Source organism: Ammospiza nelsoni, chromosome 25 (assembly GCF_027579445.1).
Source record: "Ammospiza nelsoni isolate bAmmNel1 chromosome 25, bAmmNel1.pri, whole genome shotgun sequence".
In the NCBI taxonomy this organism is placed as follows: domain Eukaryota; kingdom Metazoa; phylum Chordata; class Aves; order Passeriformes; family Passerellidae; genus Ammospiza; species Ammospiza nelsoni.
The window spans coordinates 5,985,729-6,007,951 of NC_080657.1; the positions used below are offsets into that span (position 1 = coordinate 5,985,729).

At 55.6% G+C, this 22,223-nt stretch overlaps 1 protein-coding gene across 1 annotated transcript; it reads right to left on the minus strand.

Moving 5' to 3' along the window:
• Window positions 1–4,743: 4,743 nt before the first annotated feature.
• Window positions 4,744–21,537, minus strand: SERINC2 (serine incorporator 2). The gene is made up of 10 exons (XM_059488653.1): window positions 21,420–21,537; window positions 13,812–13,973; window positions 12,423–12,610; window positions 11,364–11,443; window positions 10,328–10,465; window positions 9,561–9,730; window positions 9,383–9,473; window positions 9,158–9,293; window positions 7,148–7,363; window positions 4,744–5,640 (listed from the first exon to the last, which is right to left on the minus strand). Exons 1-10 carry the CDS (start codon window positions 21,456–21,458, stop codon window positions 5,502–5,504), a joined length of 1,359 nt encoding a protein of 452 aa, XP_059344636.1. The 5' UTR covers window positions 21,459–21,537; the 3' UTR covers window positions 4,744–5,501.
• Between the last annotated feature and the right edge of the window lie 686 nt (window positions 21,538–22,223).

Consider the following 22,223-nt stretch of genomic DNA (forward strand, 5'->3'; position numbering starts at 1 on the left):
CAACGTCCCCTCCAAGTGTCCCTGTGTCCCCTTCGCGGGGACCCTGTGTCCCCTCCCCTTACAGGGATTTGTCCCCTCCGAGGGGTCCCCGTGTCCCCTTCGCGGGGTCCCTGTGCTCCCTTCCCTCCTGCAGGATTTTGTCCCCTCTGAGAGGTCCCTATGTCCCCTCTCCCTGCAGGGTTTTGCCCCCTCCGAGGGGTCTCCGTGTCCCCTCCACCCTGCAGGGGGGTTGCCCCCTCCAAGGGGTCCCAATGTCCCCTCTGAGACGTACCCGTGTCCCCTACCCGCTTCAGGGTTTTGTCCCCTCCCCCTGCAGGGTTTTGTCCCCTCCGAGAAGTCCCTGTGTCCCCCACCCCTGCAGGGTTTTGCCCCCTCCCTCTGCAGGATTTTATCCCCTCCAAGTGTCCCTGTGTCCCCTTCGCGAGGTCCCTCTGTCCCCTCCCCGCTTCAGGGTTTCGTGCCCTCCGTGGGGTCCCTGTGTCCCTTCCCCCTGCAGGGTTGTGCCCCCTCCCCTGCGGGGTTTTGTCCCCTCCAAGTGTCCCCGTGTCACCTCCCCGTGTTCCCTTCCCATTCAGGGTTTTGTCCCCTCCGAGGGTCCCTGTGTCCACTCCCCCTGAAGGATTTTGTCCCCTCCCCGTGTCCCCTCCCCGGGCAGGCTCAGCCCCATCATCACCCCCAGGAGCCCCCCCGGCTTCCTCCTCCCCTCAAACCCCTCCGGGCAGGGATTTTCCGGCCCATCCCACCCGTGCTTCCAACGCCAGCACCCGCAGCACCTTCAAGGAACATTTTGGGAATGAGAAAAGCCCCTGGAAATAAATCCCCCCACCCCAGGGGAGCAGCGCTCTCTTTGGGGGCTGGGCAAGGGCTCTGCTCCACAATTAATTAATTATCCATGCCCTGGGCTCCGTCTGGGAGGCATTAAGGGCTCCAGATGCGGATGGCGGAGCTCTGCGTGGCTCTGTAAACATGCTGCAAGTCCAATTTGGGTTTCCTCGGGTGCCTCATTTCAATGAATTATGTAAACGCTTTCCCCTCCTCTTTTGAGCGGGAGCCAGTCCGGCTGCTGCCCGATGTGTTAATCCCAGGAACGAAATAAAAAACAACGGAGGCCGTGCATTAAAGGGAATAAAAGATGCTGGGGAGCCCCTGGAAGCACCGGGATGGCCGGGGCCAGGGTGGCACCGCTGTCCCCAGACCTGGGTGGCACTGAGGGTCCTCCCTTCTCATGGTCCCGAAAGATTGGTGACCCCAGGAGGGTCCTGTGCCCAACCCTGGGATTAAATCCCGTTTAATTTGGGAACCCCGTGGTCACAGCCACCTTCTGTGAGTGCTGCTTGGCTTTTCCTGAGCTCCCCAAAGTCACCCCGAACCTCCCATCCATCCCTCTGGGGTGGCCCCCAGGGAGAGTAATTTGAGCAATTAAAGCAATCAAAGCCACCTGGGGAGATAATGGGGTTGTCCCCACTCTGATCCCACCCCAGGCTGGAGCTGTGGCTGTGGCAGGGACAGACAGGGAGGGGACCCAGCCCAGGGTGGCGTTTTCTGCTGAGCTGGAGGTGGCAGATGTTCACTGATGAATTATTCACCCGGAAAATTATCATGGAAATAGAAGGGGTTGGGTTGGAAGGGATCTTAAAGCTCAGCCAGTTTTATTCCTTGCCATGGCAGGGGCACCTCCCCAGTGCTCCAACACCATCCAGCCTGGCCTTGGGCACTGCCAGGGGCAGCCACAGCTGCTCTGGGCACCCTGGCACAGCCCAAACCTCTCTAACCAGGCCTTGCCAGCCTACAAACCCCCTGTGGCAAATGGCACTGGGGGCACCTGGAACCAGCCAGGCAATCATTCTTTCCTTTCCTTTCTCCATTGGCTGCAATGGGTTTTGGTGCTGGTTTCCATCCTTGGTTCAGGAATGTGAATGCCAGAGTGGTTTGGGTGGGAAGGGATCTTCAATGGCAGCTGATTGCAGCCCAGGGACACCTGCCACTGTGCCAGGTGCTGCCAGCCCCAATGCCCAGCCTGGCCTTGGGCACTGCCAGGGCTCCAGGGGCAGCCACAGCTGCTCTGGCAATTCCAGCCCAGCCCCTGCCCACCCTGCCAGGGAACAATTCCCAATTGCCAAGATCCCATCCAGCCCTGCCATTCCTCTGGCACTGGCAGCCATTCCCTGCCTCCTGTCCCTCCATCCTTGTCCCCAGTCCCTCTGCAGCTCTCCTGGAGCCCCTTCAGGCCCTGCAGGGGCTCTGAGCTCTGCCTGGAGCCTTCTCCTCTCCAGGGGAGCACCCCAGAAATGCAGCTGCTGCTGCTTGTGGGAATTCTCCCCTTTGGAGGTGACATCACCAGATAAAGGAAGTAGGAAGTTTTTAGTCCCTCATGGCTCCGTGCCTGTTCCCCTGTCCCAGATCTCTCGTGGTTCCTCCCTTTTCCATCAGCCCCATGATGCCCAGCCCTGGCTGAGGAACCCCTGGGGCAGTTCTAGGTGCCACCTCCAGGTGACATGGGACATCCCTGCAGCCTCTGCCTGACAGGCTGAGCTCAGGGTGGTGCCCAGGGAGCTGCTTCCCTCCCTCCTCCCCCTGCAGAACACAGCGTGTCTGGGCTCAGGCATGGATTGTAATTGCTGAGAGGCAAATGCAGAACAGCCACAGCCCTGTGGGGATTTCAGAACATTCCCAGAGAGGGAAATGGGGCTCGGACTGTGTGACCATGTTCACAGGGGTCTTAGGATGAGGGAAGAGAGAGGATCTGACTCCATGTTTCAGAAGGCTGATTTATTATTTTATGATATATATTATGTTAAAACTATACTAAAAGAATAGAAGAAGGGATTTCATCAGAAGGCTGGCTAAGCTAAGAATAGAATAAGAATGATAACAAAGGTTTGTGGCTCAGCTCTCTGTCCAAGCCAGCTGGGCTGTGATTGGCCATTAATTAGAAATAACCAACATGGACCAATCACAGATGCACCTGTTGCATTCAACAGCAGCAGATAACCATTGTTTGCATTTTGTTCCTGAGGCCTCCCAGCTCCTCAGGAGAAAAAATCCTAAGGAAAGGATTTTTCATAAAAGATGTCTGTGACAAGACTGCCCATGAGTCCCACTCACATCAGGCTTAGTTCTGGGGGATTTTGTGCCATCAATCCATCTTCTTTCTTTTCTCTTTCCTTTTTTTTTTTTTTTTTTAAAGATATTTTAACATATTCCCAAAATGCAGCCAGGAAGGCAAAAGCAGCCAGGCCTCCCCATGGCTGGAGCTCCTGGGGTGCCTTGCACAGCTCAGGATCACTGTGGGCAGAGAAATCCAGAGGGATGGCTCAGATGGCACCAGAACAACCTGCCCTGCTGGAATCCCAAACCCAGGGAAGGCACAGGCAGCACAGCCAGGGTCACCCCAGTGCCCTGCCTTGGTTTCCTGGTTTGTTTTGGGGTGCACAGAGCCTGGAATTGGGGTGGAACTGCCAGGGGCTTCCTGAAGAAAACAGAGCAAAGAACATTGACTATTCTCCTGGAAAGAAATTATGGAGGAAGGCATGATGGGGAAATAAATCTGGCAATCCCGTCCTTGCCAGAACCTTCCATGCAGGGACACAGGGGTGTAGGGTAAAGGGTGCAGGGTGAAAGGTACAGAGGGCAGGGTGTGGGGTGAGGGTTACAGGGAGCAGGATGGCATCACTGTATGCAGACTGGGAGTCCCTGGATGCTGGATGGGGTCACTTGGTGTAGGATGGGGCTGCTGGGTGAAGGCTGGGGTCACTGGGAGCAGACTGAGGGTCCCTGGGTGCAGGATGGTATCACTGGGGCCTGGATGGGATCCCTGGGTGCCAGATGGGGTCCCTGCATGCAGAATGGGGTCCCTGGTTGTAGGATGGAGTTACTGGGTGCAGGATGAGGTCACTGGGTGTACAATGAGGGTCCCTGGGTGCATGATGGGATCACAGGGAGCAGGATGGGGTCCCTGGTTGTAGGATGGAGTCACTGGGTGCACGATGGGGTCCCTGGGTGCCATATGGGGTTCACTGGGTGCACGCTGAGAGTCCCTGGGTGCAGCATGGGATCACAGGGAGCAGAATGGGGTCCCTGGTTGTAGGATGGAGTCACAGGGAGCAGGATGGAGTCACAGGGAGCAGGATGGGATCCCTGGGGGTCGGATCGGTGCCGGCTCGGTGCCGCTGTCGCTCCGCGGGCTCGCAGCGCCATCGCGCGGCTGGAGCCGCCCCGCTCGGGAACGGGAACGGGATGGGAATGGGAACAGGAACGGGATTGGAAATCAGAATGGGATTGGGGCGCAGCAGGACGGGCTGCACAGCCGGGGTCCCAGGGCTGCTTTGCACGGTGGGCAGCGGGCACTGCCCGGCCCGCGGCTCCCAGGGCAGCTCCCACCTGCACCAGTGCCCGCCCCTGCTGCCAGGGGCCACCCCTGCTCTGTGCCCCACACCGTGAGTGCCCCGCACGGAGCTCACCCCATCCCTGTGCCCATCCCCGGGCATGGTCTGCACACCGTGCTGGGCACCCCCCTTTGCTCACCACCACCCCGGCTCTGGGGGTGTCACAGGCTGGCAGTGGGATTCAGAGTTTCCATGCCCCAAAGCGATGCCAGCCCTGCCAGCTGTGCCCCCACCCTTTTAGTTTTAGTTTTAGTTTAAAACATCCCACTCCCTCCTCCTCCCGGGCACCCACCCACCAGGAAAGACTCCAAACGGACAAATCCAAATAAACTGTGTTTATTCCAAACGAGACTTTACTAACGAGGCAAAGAGCTGGGGCCAGGCCTGTGGGACCCTGTCCTGTGCCCCACAGAAGACAGGGAGCTGTGACACTGAGCTGTGTCCCACAGAGGACAGGGAGCTGTGACACTGAGCTGTGCCCAAGGAGCTGTGACACTGAGCTGTGCCCCACAGAGGACAGGGAGCTGTGACACTGAGCTGTGCCCTGCATGGACAGGGAGCTGTGACACTGAGCTGTGCCCAGGGAGCTGTGACACTGAGCTGTGCCCTGCAGAGGACAGGGAGCTGGGGCCACCACCAAGGCTGGCACACAGCAGGACCTGGCACACAGCAGGGCCTCTGCCCCAGCCACAAGTCTCTGGATTTGTTTGCCTCTTTGGGGACACAACACCGGCCAGGGCCTGGGTCCTGGGACCCCACCAGACCCCAGAGACCCCAAAAGGCACCAACAGGGACCCATCCCTGCAGCTGGGGAGAACCAAACCCTCCCAAGACAAGGCAGTGGTGTCTGCTGGGCAGAGAGGGTCTGGAGGCACTGCCCAAGGCACTACACAAACACGGAGATGCTGAGAGCTTTAAAACCACCCTCAGGTCTCTCCCAGCCCTTAATTTTCTCTGCTTGGCACTTCATCCCTTTCAAATTAAAACTAAAGAGCTGCAAGAAGGCACAACCCAGCACAGCAGCTCTGAGTGCAGAGCGGAGGCTGAGGCAGAGCTGGGGCTGTCCCCAGCCTCGAGGGACAGAGCCACGGTGGCAGCAGCACGGCCAGGGCCACCTCAGCTGAAGTCCCGGTCCGGCAGCAGCAGTGGAGCCACCAAGGTCCAGAGGTAGAGCAGGAGCCCGGCCCAGCTGGAGGAGATCTTCACCCACACGGCCGTCCAGGGGCTGCTCAGCACCTGCAGGCTCTCGTCCGGCCTGGAACAGCCACGGGAGGTGGCACCCATCACTGTGACACCCTGACGGTGCCACGGAGGGACGGGTGCCACCCCAGGGAACACCAGGATGCCCTGTGGCTGCTGCCACCCCTTGGTGTGACCCCACAGCTGCAGCCACCCCTTGGTGTGACCCCACAGCTGCAGCCACCCCTGGGTGTGACCCCAACACTGCAGCCACCCCTTGGTGTGACCCCACTGCTTCAGCCGCCCCTGGGTGTGACCCCAACACTGCAGCCACCCCTTGGTGTGACCCCAACACTGCAACCACCCCACTGTGTGACCCCACTGCTTCAGCCGCCCCTGGGTGTGATCCCAACACTGCAGCCACCCCAGGTGACCCCATTTCTGTAGCCACTCTGGGGTGTGATCCCATCACTACAGCCAGCCCTGGATGTGATCCCAACACTGTTGCCACCCCTGAGTGTGACCCCAACACTGCAGCCAGCCCAGGACTCTGACCTCATTGTTGCTGCCATCCCAAGTGACCCCACTGCTGCAGCCACTCCGGGGTGTGACCCCATCACTGCAGCCACCTGTGGGTGTGACCCCACTGCTTCAGCCACCCCATGGTGTGACCCCACTGCTGTGCCCCCCCCAGGTGTGACCCCATCACTTCAGCCACCCCTGGGTGTGACCCCACAACTGCTGCCACCCCACAGTGTGACCCCACAGCTGCAGCCACCCCAGGGCTCTGACCCCACTGCTGTGGCCACCCCAGGGTGTGACCCCAATACTGGAGCCATCCCATGGTGTGACCCCACAGCTGCAGGCAACCCAGGGTGTGACCCCACTACTGTGGCCACCCCACCGTGTAACCTCACTGCTTCAGCCACCAGGGGCTGTGACCCCACCACTGCAGCTATCCCAGGTGACTCCACTTCTGTAGCCACCCCAGGATGTGACCCCATTGCTGCAGCCATCCCTGGGTGTGACCCCAACACTGCAGCCACCCCAGGTGACCCCATCACGTCAGCCACTCCAGGACTCTGACCCCACTTCTGCAGCCACCCTGGGGTGTGACCCCATCACTTCAGCTACCCCGGGGTGTGACCCCAACACTGCAGTCACCTTGGAGCCGTGACCCCATTGCTTCAGCCACCCCTGGGTGTGACCCCACTTCTGTGACCACTCCGGGGTGTGACACCATAGCTGCAGCCATCCATGAGTGTGACCCCACTTCTGTGGCCACGCCGGGGTGTGACCCCACCACTGCAGCCACCCCATGGTGTGACCCCACTGCTTCAGCCCTCCCTGGGTGTGACCCCACCACTGCAGCCTCAGCCTCGGTCCCTGCTCCCCCTCCCAAGGGATCCCGGGCTGCAGCAGAGGACATTGGCAGGCCCAGGCACAACCCTAACAGTAATTAACGCCAATAAGGGAGCAGGTTCCTCACACACCTCAGCGGTGCCCAGCACACGGGCACAGCACCCGCGAGGAGGGGACCCGCAGGAACGGGAACAGCCCCGGGTGCCCACGGCCGCTCTCACCTGTACCAGTTGGTGAGGGTCATCATGATGTAGAGGGCGGCGAGCAGGAGGCACAGGTGGAAGAAGGTGTAGTTGTAGGAGACTCCGTCCTGCTCGTTGTCGTAGGCGCGGCGCACTCCGCCCTCCTCCGCCCCGCCCGGCCCGGCCCCGGCCCTGGCCCCGCTCTCCTCCGTCAGCATCAGCTTGTTCACCTGCGGGTGGTCCGAGGAGCGCAGGCTGCGGGCACAGCGGCAGCGGGGTCACCACCACCGCCCCCATGGCAGGGCTGCTCTCCCCGGGGCACTTTGGGGGGTGGAGGTGATAGTAAAATGTTTTAAAATTATAAAATTCGGGGAATTAGAAAGAAGCTAGACTTTGTGGGGCCCTGGAAAAATGTTAAAAATGGACTCTGAAAATGTTAGGCTTTAGTGTTTGCCAGATTGTGTGAAATTGCACCTGTGTAAGTAGTATATGATAAATTATATAATTGTTAGATGTGATGATTGTTTAGTAATTAAATATAATTATTGCTTAATCATAAGAAGAATCATGAGAAACTATGTTAGAAGTTTGAGGGGGACCACAAGGAGCCCATGCTTGGATGAAATCTATGTATACAATGGAACAATATAAGTTTAATAATTAACATGAAAGTTATATAACGATAGAACATAAAAACATGTTCATCCCAAACCCATATCGGAGTCAGATTTGGGTTTGTACCCCTGACACCCAGAGCTCTTCAATAAAAGCACCTGGATGTAATCATTCTCCTGATTATGTGTTTCTGAATGCTAACAGGCTGTGGGGAAACCATAAAAACTCTGCCTGTGGCCCTTCAGCAGCTCTGCAGCTCTCCTGGAGCCCCTTTGGGTATGGTACAGTCAGGGCAGTTTGGGGTAGGCAGGTTGTGGGGAACCCCAAAATCTCTGTCACCCTGGTCCAAAGCCTGTCACAGATGTCTTTTATTGGTCTCATGAGGTTGTTTCTAATTAATGGCCAATCACAGTCAGCTGGCTCAGACAGAGAGCCAAGCCACAAACCTTTGTTATCATTCTTTCCTTTTCTATTCTTAGCTAGTCTTCTGATAAAATCCTTTCTTCTATTCTTTTAGTATAGTTTTATTGTAATATATATCATAAAATAATAAATCAGCCTTCTGAAACATGGAGTCAGATCCTTGTCTCTTCCCTCACCCAAGAACCCCTGTGAACACTGTCACAAAAACCCCTCTCCAGCTCTCTCAGAACCCCTTTGGGCACTGAAGGCTAACTGGAACCATGTCCAGATCAACAAAGAGAATGAAGAGGGAGGTTTTGCCCCTGGGTAGAACAACCCCAGGCTCCAGTGTGGAATGAGAGCCACTCAGCTGGAAAAGAGCTCCAGGAAAGGCCCTGGGGGTGCTGCTGGGCACTGGGGGAACAGGAGGCAACAAATGTGAATGGCTGCAGAGGGTGAGAGTGTCCTGGGCTGTACAAGCAAGGCTCTGCCTGCAGGTTGAGGGAGGGCATCCAGTGATCTGCTCTGATAAGGCCACCCCATGGCAGGGGCTCTGTTCTCGGGGCCATCCCCAGGACAGGCAGAGCAATTTGGGGCTGTGGGGAAACCCTAAAGCTGTGACTGTGGTCAGGCCCGTGACCCTGCGGACAGGGATGGCTGGACAAAGAGCCTTGGTGACAAAAGCCCTGGTCCAAGGTGTGACCTTGCCCTAGTGGCCCCTCCCATGGCTCTGTGCTCATGGCTGGGGCTCAGGGCTGGGGCTGTTTGTGGGGCAGGGGGATGTGAGGGGCAGCAAGGACAAAAGCCATCAACCTGCAGCCCCTGCCAGCCTCCCCAGGGAGGCCGAGGGAGAACCAAAGTGCAGCCCCTGCCAGGAAAGTTCCTCCTGTGGGGCCTCCAGAGGCGCTGCCCAGCCCAGGGCACAAAGGCCTGGGTGCCTGTGGCCCTGCCAGCCCTGCCCAGCCCTTGGCCATCTGTCCTGCAGGCTGTGCCCCCTGTGGCTGCACACACGGACACAAACTAAGTGCTCACCTGATGAAGAGAGTGCAGAGGATGAAGATCACCAGCCCCACGATGCTCGGGGCATCCCACCAGGTTGTCAGGGGCTCGGTGGCCGTGGCTGAGCCAGTGCTGTTCCTCAGCAGCAGCGTGGGGTTACAGCGCTGGCCTGGGGGGGACACAGAGGGACAGACCCCAGTGCAGGGGGTGCTCCTGCCCCAACCAGCCCTCCCCAAAGCCCAGGCGGGTCTGGCTTACTCGGCACGTTGGCCAGGGCGGCCCAGGTGACGTAGATGGTGTAGAGGGTGATGAGGGATGCCTGCAGCAGCCCCGAGTGTGGCTGAGCCTCCTGCAAACACAACAGTGGGTGCTGGGGGTGCTCCTGTACCCCAGGGTGACATAGCCCCATTCCCCTGGGTGCCCCCCACTGCCTCACCTGGATTTTGGGGAGGATGGACACAACTGAGACGATGAGGCAGAGGATGAGGTTGATGCTGATGAAGGCCTTGCCCTCCGTGCAGCCCTCAGGCTTGGTGTAGTAGACGTAGAGCAGCACAATGGCTGTGATGGAGGCGGCGTAGAAGATGAAGGTGATGGTGCAGAGGGCTGGGGGAGGACACCAAAGAGACTGGAGCAGTGTCACAGACATATTTTATAAAAAATCCTTTCCTTAGGATTTTTCCTCCTGAGAAGCTGGAGGCCTCAGGAACAAAATGTAAACAATGATCATCTGCTGCTGTAGAATGCAACAGGTGCATCTGTGATTGGTCTCATGTGGTTGTTTCTAATTAATAGCCAATCACAGTCAGCTGGCTCAGACTCTCTGTCCAAGCCACAAACCTTTGTTATCATTCTTTCTTATTCTATTCTTAGCCAGCCTTCTGATGAAACCCTTTCTTCTATTCTTTTAGTATAGTTTTAACATAATATATATCATAAAATAAAAAATCAGCCTTCTGAAACATGGAGTCAGATCCTCGTCTCTTCCCTCATCCTAAGATCCCTGCGAACGAGGTCACAGAGCAGAGCCCCCGAGCCCTGGCCAGCTCAGCCTGACCCAGCCCTGGGATGAGCTGAGCCCCAGAACACGGGTGCCCACCAGACCCACAGGTACCCACCAGACCCACGGGTGCCCAGCAGACCCACGGGTACCCAGCAGACCCACGGGTACCCACCAGACCCACGGGTACCCACCAGACCCACCTGCGTACCAGCCCTTGGCGCTGCCCTCCTCCGCGTTGTGCAGCCACCGCTGGCTCCAGGAGTGCGCCAGGTCGATGAGCAGCACCAGCTGGATGAGGATGAACAGGAAGGAGCCGACCACACCGAAGTAAAACCAGACTTGAGGGGAGGAGAAAAACCATGGAAGAAGGTTTTGAATTAAGACCTTGGAATCGACAAGAGTTTTTCGAGCAATGGCTTGTAACTATTGTCAGGCGTAATTTATGCCCTTTCAACTGACTGGACTTTCACAGCATTAAATTGCTGTGTTGTAATATAGCAATGCTTAGTGCAAGCAAGAAAATGCTTTAAGCAGGTAATAAGCAGAAATATTATAATAAAGCTACAAAATGCAAGTAATAAACAACACAATTATGAACGTTTCTTTTTAGGTGAACAGAGAGGGGGAATTGTGGGAATCCACAAAATTAGGAGGGTTTTGGGAAAGCTGCAAAAGGCAGGCCTCAGAGACAGAAGAACTGTGATTAGAGCTAAGCAGCAGCCATGAGATAGGTTAGCAGAAAATTATTTAAACTGTAGAAAAGCAAGGACAAATAGAACAATGATCTGTGTATTAATGCTTGTCTAGAATAACTCTCTAAGCTACAGAAAAGTTTATCCAGCAAGATATTAGGAAGGTTGAAGCTTAATAATGGAGCTCTGTGCATTGCTTTAAGGCTTACAAGCAGGTATTGTATTTGAAAAAAGCAAGCATTGTTTTAACCAAAGGTACATGTACTTATGGTGATTGGATAGAACTACTGGCAATGTGCTTTTGCTTTGTGTGATTGGTCAAAAAACATATAAAGTAAGTTGTAACATTAAATTCTTGGTCTGCTGCCTGAGATTTGAGCTGCTGGCATCTTCCCATTGTCATAATCATATAATGAGACTGATGCTGGAAAATAAAACTCAAGGCACGCTCAAGGCACGTTCCACAGTAGCCCCATCCTGTTCATGATTTGTACAGAGCCCCCAGCCAGCGTCAGTGCCCAGCAGGGCGCGGGCAACTCCTCACCTGAGGTGAAGGTGCCGTCAGGGATGTAGAAGGCACCCACCGTGATCCCCACCAGCACCAGGAACTTGAAGAACCAGAAGCTGTGGGAGAAGAGAGGAGGCACAGTGTGCATGTGGCAGGGACAGGGATGGGGGTCCTGCCTGTCCCCACCCCAGGCTGTTGGACAGAAGTGGAAATAGGATGGGGGTGGAGAGGGTTGCTAGGGTTAGGAGTATGAACGTGTTTAGGACTAGTGAGAGGTCCATTACTTTCACCTGGATTTGCACCAAGGTGAGTGGCTCCAAAGACCATTGGATCACTATTATCCCTTGAAAGTAAGGAGATTGAGGTTTTATACTTGTTCCAGATTTCAATGCAAGATGTTTTCTATTACCATCTGTATGGCAGATTATATTTTGTCAAGTGGGCAGTTTGCCTTATCTCTCTCTATGAGTGACCACATTCACACCACCCTTGGAGGGGACATCTGCTGATAACAGCTATTGAATGTCCCTGCATGGCTGATAAGAACTACAGCATCCCACTGGGAGATGGGAGCCCAGAGGGAGGAGCCAAGCATTCCTACCCGGATAGAATCTGGAGATTCTGCAACACCAGCACGGCTTCTGCACTGCATTGCCCAGAGGAACAGCAGCTGCCTCTGCCCCTGGATCTTCAGAGGCAGAGACTGCACCTTTCTGCAGGATCCCTGCTCCAGCAGAACCAGCCCTGACACTGCAGGAGGGCTGAGCCACAATTCCAATGGCACTGCTGCCAACAGCCTGACCCACAGGGTGTCAGGTTGGGTTCTGACTCTGCCAGTGTTGTTCTACTGTACTGCATTGTTTATTTTATCCTTTTTTTTTTCTTCCCTATTAAAGAACTGTTATTTCCTGCTCCCATATTTTTTTTTGCCTGAGAGCCCCTTAATTTAAAATTTATAGCAATTTGGAGGGGTGGGGAGGGTTTACATTCTCCATTTCAGGGGAGGCTCCTGCCTTCCTCAGCAGACTCCTGTCTTTCCAAACCAAGACAATACTCAGACCCAAGAGTTACCCTTTGGTGTCCTCCCACACTCACCCGTTCTGCAGGGCAGCCCGTGGGTCCTTGCTGCTCCTCACGCACACCATGAGCACAGCAAAGAGGCAGAAGAAGGCGGCCATGGCGAAGCCCATGCGATACACGGCCTTGTGGCCCAGGAAGCTGCTGCAGTCCACCTTGGTCTGCACCCCCAGGACTGAGCCACTGCCTTCACAGAAACCAGGGAGCTGAAACAGGGATGGGAGTGTCAGCATCACCTCAGCACATCCTACGGGGAGTGATGGTTGTGGGAAGGTCTGGATGGAGATCTACTGCTTGGATTGGTGAAGCAGCCTCAGCTATGGCTGCCCCTGGACCTCTGGAACTGTCCCAGGCCTGGTTGGACAGTGTAGCCACATTTCTCTTCACAGAGAAAAGCAAGGCACAATTCTTCCCAAGAATATTTCTGGGTTTCACATTCTCTGAACCTCAGAGAAAGGAAAAACAATTCTTATCTCATTGATTGCTCCTGTGTTGTACACAAGTGGAATGCATTGTGGAAGATTGTTTACCTGAAGGGAATTGGTGATTGGATTCTGGTGTGAGTGTTGTGATTCACTGACCCATTGGTTCCAGGTGTGTGTGTGGGGACTGTCACTGACAGTCATGAGATTCTGTGCAATGGAGTTGAGTTGGGTGCTTGACAGATTCAGTTTAGTTGTATGCAATGTAATATAGATGCAATATAATATAGAATAATATAGTATAATAAAGTAATTAATTAGCCTTCTGATAAGATGGAGTCCTCCTCATCATTTCTCCCTTCATCAGGGCCAAATATATCTACAATAGGACAGGGCTTGGAGCAGCCTGGCACGGTGGAAGGTGTCCCTGCCCATGGCAGGGGGTGAAAGGTTTAAGGTTCCTTTCAACCCAAACCATTCTGTGATTCTACACTCACCATGAGCCCTGGTGCCACCAAGGATGGGTCAGACCATGACTGCTCCAATGCCACAGATAAAGCCACCCAGCTGGTCAGTGGAAAGCTGTCATGAACCAGCTCTTCCCTACAGCCCAGCTCAGCTGGCAGAGCTCTGCTCCTCCACCTGAAGTCCCTCCTCCCTGATGTGCACCCGTTGAACTCCAAAAAAAATAGTTGAACCTCAACGTTCATCCTCCAAGTCATCAGTTGAACCCCAAAAAATGGGATGTAGGAAACTTTCCAGGGAGACATCTGGGAAAACTAAAAATTGCATTAAATGATCCCACTGTGTTTCCCCTTGATGGAAAACTAGGGCTGATAATGGCTGCTCCCAGTGAGATGCTCAAAAAAAAAGGAACAAAAGCACATCATGACCCAAAAATTCCCTTTTTTGGTTCAGCCTCAAGTCCCCATCACAAGCTGGGTCGTTTCTTCCCAGGAGTTCCTGACCTCCAGGAGTTCTTTACCTTGTGCAACTCCTTCTCCACGCCCGGGATTATCATGATGATGGACACGAGGGTGCCGAGGAAGAGGAAGAAGGTGAAGAGGAGGCGGGAGATGGTGGAGTTCTTGGCCGAGGGGCAGCAGCCACAGAGCAGGCATGGGGCAGAGCCACAGAGACATGACACCTGCAAGGAGAACAGTGTTGAGGGGCAGAAACTGGCCCCAAAATCAGTTTGATCCTTATGGAGATCAGCCTGGGAATCCACACTGCTGCCTAGAGCTACTCACACCACAGCCCACAGGACCTCATGGAAATGGCACTAAATTCACCAAAAATGTTGCTGAAAACTGAAAGAACTGCAGGAACAACCAGCATGGAAAATGACACCCAGAGTCCGGCGACACCCTCATGTTTTTTGCTCCATCAAGGACCTGGTCAAAGCAAGCCCTGCCCTGCCTCCTTTTTGTACAAAAATGAGGTTTCCAACACAATTTCAGGCTGCCCTTTCAGTGAAATCCAGGATGGGAAGATATTGGTATCAGCACCATGGGGGAAGCAACTCATCCTGCCATCCTTCCCCTCTGCAAAGGCCACTTGACAGGTGGGGAAACTGAGGCACAGCAGCCCCAAGAGTCCCCTGGCACCCCAAATCCAGCACGGGCAGTGCTGCCAGGTGCACCCATTCCAGACACTCCCATTGCTGTGCCAGAGCAGGGAAATCCTGGCTGAGGACACCCAAAACATTGGTGGGAGTTTCCTGCGCAGGGACAGTGCAGGATAAACCTTGTTTCCTTGGAACAGCTCTTCCTCTCCTGGACTTCAGCACAGCAGGCAGGGGAAGGGCTCTGCTCTCTCCTCTGCTGAGGGATGTGCATGAGTTGTGTGTTTATTATTTGTGCTTCCAAATAAGGGCCTGTGCTCAGTGTTAATTAAAGATCGGTATTGACTCAAATATACGTTTCTCATTGTTGGAATCAGCGTAAAAAAATGGACATGGCAGAAAACAAAACCAGGTGTGGAGCTGCTCTGCGTGGCTCCCTCAGCACAAGTGACCACTTTGATGCCCCCAAATCACCAAAGGTGGCTTTGAATATTTTTTAAGCATAAGCACACCATTATTTGAGAAAAATCTACTCCTTCCTGACTTATTTCTCTTATCCCATGCCAGCCCCACATCCCTGCCCCGTTAACTGCTGTGTTGAGCTGATGGTACCCACAGGAGCTGGGGTGGGTGAGAGACCCAAGGGATCCCATGGAAATTCTCATCCTGCCTCTCCAGGAGCTGCTTAGAGGCATCACATCACGTTTTCAACTTGGAAGCATGAGAAAATGGCTTTCAATTAGAGATTGCTTCATTTCAGCCTCATTAAATGCAGCACGTGCACCAGAGTGCATTAAAATGCACCAGCGTTACTGCATTTCCCTTCCAATTAAAAAAATGCAGAGCAACAACAAAAATCCCTTTAAACGCAGAATTCCTGCATCATCTGATGCAGCAAAGCCCCTCAGTGCTCCATCCACACCTCCAGCTCCTCCTCCTTCAGTGCCAACTGAAACAAAAAGCACCAGTCCAAAAATCAGCAGATCTGGACAGGAAAATCAGGAGGTTTGGTGTTGTTTAGGAAGGTGTGGATTTGGGGGTTCAGACCATCCCATCCCATTCCCATGGCAGGTACACCTGCCACTGTGCCAGGTGCTGCCAGCCCCAATGCCCAGCCTGGCCTTGGGCACTGCCAGGGCTCCAGGGGCAGCCACAGCTGCTCTGGCAATTCCAGCCCAGCCCCTGCCCACCCTGCCAGGGAACAATTCCCAATTGCCAAGATCCCATCCAGCCCTGCCCTCTGGCACTGGCAGCCATTCCCTGCCTCCTGTCCCTCCATCCTTGTCCCCAGTCCCTCTGCAGCTCTCCTGGAGCCCCTTCAGGCCCTGCAAGGGCTCTGAGCTCTGCCTGGAGCCTTCTCCTCTCCAGGGCAGCACCCCCAGCTCTCCCAGCCTGGCTCCAGAGGGGCTCCAGCCCTGCAGCAGCTCCGTGGGCTCCTCTGGGCTCCCTCCAACAAGCACAAGGTTTTTGGGAGCCCACAGCATCCCTGGATGTTTGTTTTGCAGGATGACTCTCACACACCAAACTCCCTGTCTGTATCTCAGGTTTCATAGCTCTTGCAGCCGCTGAGGTAATGGGATACAGCATCTCCATCCCACTGCTCTGCTCCGTCACACGGGAATCCTCTGGATTCCTTTTGGGATCACTCCCTCAAAGCTCCTTCGCAGTGAAGCTGAGGAACCCTTTGTGCCCCACACTGACCCCTCCAGCTGCCCTGGCACTACTGATTCCAGTGTTTTTCTTTAAAAAACAATGGTTAACAGCACGGAACACACTCCCGGCAGTGCTGGGCACTCTGATTCTCCTTCCAAAGATTTTTAAAGCTGCCCCAAAATGCGAACGCGGTGAAGGGACAAAGAGCAGAATGGAAAAAGCCAGCGAGGGAAGTGGTTGCAGCAGCAGGAGAGAAGGGGGTTAATGAGGAAGTGTGGGTTTCAGCTGCTGGTGGATGATTAAACTCTCCGGTTTCACTGCTGACTTCCCCCTTGAGTGCAGCTCACCTCAGGCACGTCAGGGCTGCTCCCATCCCTCCTGCCCAGAGTGGGAGAGTGTGGAGAGAGTGGGACAAGGGACATGACACAAGGGCCCCAAATACACCATACAGTAACAGCACCCCAAAAATACTGAGACAGCAGCAACAACGGCACCCCAAATACACCCATACAGCAACAGCACCCCAAAAACAGCACCCAAAATTCACCTATACAAAAACAGCACCCCAAAAACAGCACCCTAAATACAGAGATAGCAACAGCACCCCAAATACACCCATACGGCAACAGCACCCCAAAAACAGCATCCCAAAAATACTGAGACAGCAACAGCATCCCAAAACCACCCATACAGCAACAGCATCCCAAAAACAGCACCCCAAATACACCCATACAGCAACAGCACCCCAAAACAGCACCCACAAATACACCCAAAAAACAGCACCCCAAATACACCCATACAGCAATAGCACCCCAAAAACAGTGTCCCAACAATTGCACCCCAATAACAGCACCCAAACTCTACCAGCCCAACTACACCAACACCAGCCCAACACAACTGATCAAACTACACGAGTCCAACACCACCATCCCAAAAATATCATCCAGCAACATCACCCCAAACCCACCAACCCAACAGCATCACCCCAACACCAATCCAAAAACAGCCACCTAACACCACACTAATGACACCAACCTACACCATCAGCACAATTACATCATCCCAACAACACAACAGCCCAACTACACCAACAGCAGATCAACTACAGCAACCCAACTACACCAATCCAACACACCAACCCAACTACACCTGCCCAACACCACGCCAACCACAGCCCAACTACACCGACACCAGACCAACAAGACTGACCAAGCTACACCAGTTCAACACCACCAGCCCAAAAACACCACCCCAATAACACCAAGCCAAATCACCAGCCCAACTACACCTGCCCAATTACATAATCCAAACTCTACCACCCCAACAAACCAACTACACCAACACCAGCCCAACACGACTGACCAAACTGCAACAAACACCAACCCAAAAACAGCCACCCAACATAACCCCAAGAACACTGACCCACACCACCAACCCCACTACACCATCCCAATTACATCATCCCAACAACAGCCCAACTACACCAGCCCAACATCACCCCAATAACTCCAACCCAGCTACACCACCCCAGCAATACCAACTCAAACACACCCACCCACCATCACCCCAAACCACCAAGCCACACCACCAACCCAACTACACCACCCTAACATGAACCCAACACAACCCACAAACTCCACCAGCCCAACATCAACTCAAAAACACCCACCCAACACCACCCCAACAACAGCAGCCCAACTACACCAACCAAACTACACCAGCCCAACAACATCACCCCAACAAATGCAACCCAAAAACACCCACCCAACATCACCCCAACAACGCTGACCCACAGCACCAACCACACTACACCACCTCAATTACATCATCCCAACAACAGCCCAATAACTCCAACCCAACACCAACCCAGCTACACCACCCCAACAATACCAACTCAAACACACCGACCCAACATCACCCCAAATCACCAAGCCACACCAACCCAACTACACCAACCAAACTACACCAGCCCAACATCACCCCAACAACTGCAATCCAAAACCACTCACCCAACAGCACTGACCCACAGCACCACCCCACTACAACCCAACTACACCACCTGAGTTACATCACCCCAACTACAGCACCCCAATTACACCACCCCATCTACACCATCCCAATAACGTCACCCCAATCACACCAACCCACTATAACCCAACTACACCATCTCAATTACACCACCTCACCACAACCCAATTATACCACACCACCACAACCCAACTACACCACCCCAATTACAGCACCCCATCTACACCATCCCAATTACACCATCCCAGTAACATTACCCCAATTACACCACCCCAACTATACCACCCCAGTTACATCACACCATCTACACCACCCCATCTACCCCACCACCACACCTTCAGCTGCCTTCATCCCAACAGTCCCAGGTACACCCAGAGTGAGTCAACCCAAAGCGATGCTGAGCAGCCAGTGTTTGTCTACTGCCAAATTAACGAGCAGCATGTCAATTAGCACCCATCCCACTTCATCCCATCCCCAGGTTAATCAGCACCAATCCCACCCCATCCACAGGTTAATCAATCAGCACCATCCCACCCCATCGCCACAGCCTGGGGAGCTGGTGGCCTTCCTGGCTGTCAGGTGGCCTTGGATTGGTGCCACCAGGTTGCGTGTCCCCAGGGGGTGTCTGAGGACTGCCCAAGGCTTTGCTCTGCCTGGGGCAGCCTTCTGCTGGTGACCCCAAGCCTGGCACCCAGAAAAGCAGCTCAGAATGACCTCACTGCTCATGGGCAGCCGTGGGCAAAGCCTGGAGAACCACAGGAGGCAGGGACAGAGAAATTCTCCTTTTGCGATTCAAGGTTTCACTCAGGAGCAGCTTGTAGTGGGAAAGCACTGAAGGAGGGGCTTGGCAATCTCGTGGTGCTGTGACTCAGGGGATGCAGGCAGAGCAGAAGGAGTTAGTCAGGATGTTCTTGTTAAAAATAACAATAAAAAAAAAAAAAAGGGCTGGGGGGATTGTTCAGTTTGGTTTGGGTTCTTTTCAGTGTTGTGGTTCTTCAGCTCAGACCGGTGCTAGAACAGCCCCACCAACCAGGCCCACTGGAAGGAACAACAAAATTAAACAAAAGCTTGTTAAAAGTGATTAGTTTTAATAATTACACAGACTAGGGGGAATGCTTCATTCAGTTTGGGGTTTTTTGTTCTTCAGCTCAGACCTGTACAAAACTAGCCCCTGCATCAACGACTTCCACAGGAAGGAACAGGAAAATTAAACCTATACAATGACTCTACTGTTACCACAGTCTGAGCCACAACAGTTTTTGGGGGAAAAAAAAACCAGAATTCATACAGAAACCTCTACAGGCCTGCTCTGGGGTAACTCCCTGCTTTCCCAACATCTGCTTTCCCAGTTCTCCATAAGGAGAAGCACAGGAAGGTGTTACAGAAGGGGGGCCTTGCAGACCCCCCTCCCACCCCTCATTTCCAAACATCCTGCTCGTTAAACCTCCAGCACTCAGAGGTCAGGTTACAAAACAGGTCCCATTCCCAGGTTTCCAGGCCAGCAGCTCCCAGGCTGGTTTCACAGCCCTGCCCTGGCACTGTGCCCACAGGTAAGGCAGTGCCAGGCCAGGAAGTGCTGCTGTGGGCAGGTGCCTGAGTCACCTGAACCACACACTCCACGTCACAAGGCACAGCACCCTGAACACACAGCCTGAGCCTTCCTTGGGCCGTGGCACCCCAAACACACAGCCTGAGCCTGCCCTGGGCCATGGCACCCCAAACACACAGCCTGAGCCTTCCTTGGGCCGTGGCACCCCAACACACAGCCTGAGCCTGCCCTGGGCCATGGTACCCCAAATCACACACTGTCTCCTGCCCTGGGCCATGGCACCCCAAACACACAGCCTGAGCCTCCCTTGGGCCATGGTACCCCAAGTCACACACTCCACACCTGCCCTGGGCCATGGCACCCCAAACACACAGCCTGAGCCTGTCCTGGGCCATGGCACCCCAAACACACAGCCTGAGCCTGCCCTGGGCCATGGCACCCCAAATTACACAGCCTGAGCCTGCCCTAGGCCATGGCACCCCAAACACACAGCCTGAGCCTGTCCTGGGCCATGGCACCCCAAACACACAGCCTGAGCCTGCCCTGGGCCATGGCACCCCAAACACACAGCCTGAGCCTGTCCTGGGCCATGGCACCCCAAACACACAGCCTGAGCCTCCCTTGGGCCATGGTACCCCAAGTCACACACTCCACACCTGCCCTGGGCCATGGCACCCCAAACACACAGCCTGAGCCTGTCCTGGGCCATGGCACCCCAAACACACAGCCTGAGCCTGCCCTGGGCCATGGCACCCCAAATTACACAGCCTGAGCCTGCCCTAGGCCATGGCACCCCAAACACACAGCCTGAGCCTGTCCTGGGCCATGGCACCCCAAACACACAGCCTGAGCCTGCCCTGGGCCATGGCACCCCAAATTACACAGCCTGAGCCTGCCCTAGGCCATGGCACCCCAAACACACAGCCTGAGCCTGTCCTGGGCCATGGCACCCCAAACACACAGCCTGAGCCTCCCTTGGGCCATGGTACCCCAAGTCACACACTCCACACCTGCCCTGGGCCATGGCACCCCAAACACACAGCCTGAGCCTGCCCTGGGCCATGGCACCCCAAACACACAGCCTGAGCCTGTCCTGGCACCCCACTCGCAGCCCCCTGCACCCCTGTCCCAGATCTTTCTCTTCCTCTATCCCCACTTTGGGGCTCCGCAGAGGAGCCAGGCAGGACCCCCAGCCTCTCATTGCATGGTGGGGCCAGGAGCCCCCACTCCTCCAGGGCCAGCAGGACATGGCTGCTCCGGTTTCCCACCTCCCCCAGGCATCCTGGGGTGCACCACCCACCCCATTCCCTCCCCATTCCCCTCACCACGGGCCCCAGAGCTCTCTGGAGTGAGCCCTCTGTGTCTCCCATGGATACCCCAGCTTTAGCGAGACCCCCTGCGCAAAGGATCCCCCACACCTCCCCAGCCACCGAGGAATGCACCCCCCTGAACCCCCCCATATCCAGGGGTGTAACCCCTGGCTGTGCCCCCTATCCCCCTTGTACACAGGGGAGTATCCTCCGGGTGTCCCCTCCATCCCCCTGGTTACACAAAGGTGCGTCCTGCCGGGGATCCCTCATAAGCCCTGTGTACACAGGGGTGCATCCCCCATGGATACCCTGCATGGCCCTCCCGACACCCCTTGGACCCTCCGCGCCCGGCTGTAGCGGGGCACAGACCCGGGGTGTCCCTCAGCCCCCTCAGCTCCCCCTGGACCCTGCTCCGCCCGCAGCCCGCGCAGGGCCGCGCCCGCCGCTGCGGCACCGGCACGGCTCCCCCCGCTCCAGGCGGGCACTCACGCAGCTGAGCAGGGAGCAGACCCCGAGACAGGCCCCCATGGTGCTGCCGCCGCTCCCGGTGCCGCTCCCGGCTCCCGGCTCCCTCCGCCGCCGCCGCCGCTGCCCTGGCTCCGCCCGGACCGGGAGCTCGGGCCGGCCGCGCCCGCTGCGCCTCCCCCGGGGCGGCCCCTACGGCGGCGGAGAGAGAGCGAGGGGGGGTTCGGGCCCCGTCCCGCCCGCAGGGGAGTGCCTCCATGGCTCCTGCATCCTCACTCCAGCGCCCTCTCCATCCTCTCCACAGCCCTCCCTGCCCTTTCATCCTCCTCCATCTCCCCTCAGTCCCCGTTACTGCCGAGGGGACCCCACCCCACCATGGGGACATCGCCAGGACTAGGGACATGGCCAGGAAACAGCCCGCGGGAAGGGGTCATGGAATTCCAGAAGGGTTTGGGTGGGAAGGGACCTGAAATCCCACCCAGTGCCACTCCAGAGACACCTGCCACTGTGCCAGGTGCTGCCAGCCCCAATGCCCAGCCTGGCCTTGGGCACTGCCAGGGCTCCAGGGGCAGCCACAGCTGCTCTGGCAATTCCAGCCCAGCCCCTGCCCACCCTGCCAGGGAACAATTCCCAATTGCCAAGATCCCATCCAGCCCTGCCATTCCTCTGGCACTGGCAGCCATTCCCTGCCTCCTGTCCCTCCATCCTTGTCCCCAGTCCCTCTCCAGCTCTCCTGGAGCCCCTTCAGGCCCTGCAGGCTGCCTGGAGCCTCAGGAAGTCCAACAAGCTGAAAGGACAAAGTTTTGGCCCTGGGGAGAACAATCCCAG

Excerpts from the sequence above, each read along its gene's own strand:
- SERINC2 (XM_059488653.1), bottom strand. The coding sequence starts at position 21,458 with ATGGGGGCCTGTCTCGGGGTCTGCTCCCTGCTCAGCTGC. Across the intron at positions 9,294-9,382 it reads CGCCCTGGCCAACGTGCCGA|GCCAGCGCTGTAACCCCACG; the intron begins GTAAGCCAGACC and ends TGTCCCCCCCAG. Across the intron at positions 5,641-7,147 it reads ACCCTCACCAACTGGTACAG|GCCGGACGAGAGCCTGCAGG; the intron begins GTGAGAGCGGCC and ends TGGCTGTTCCAG.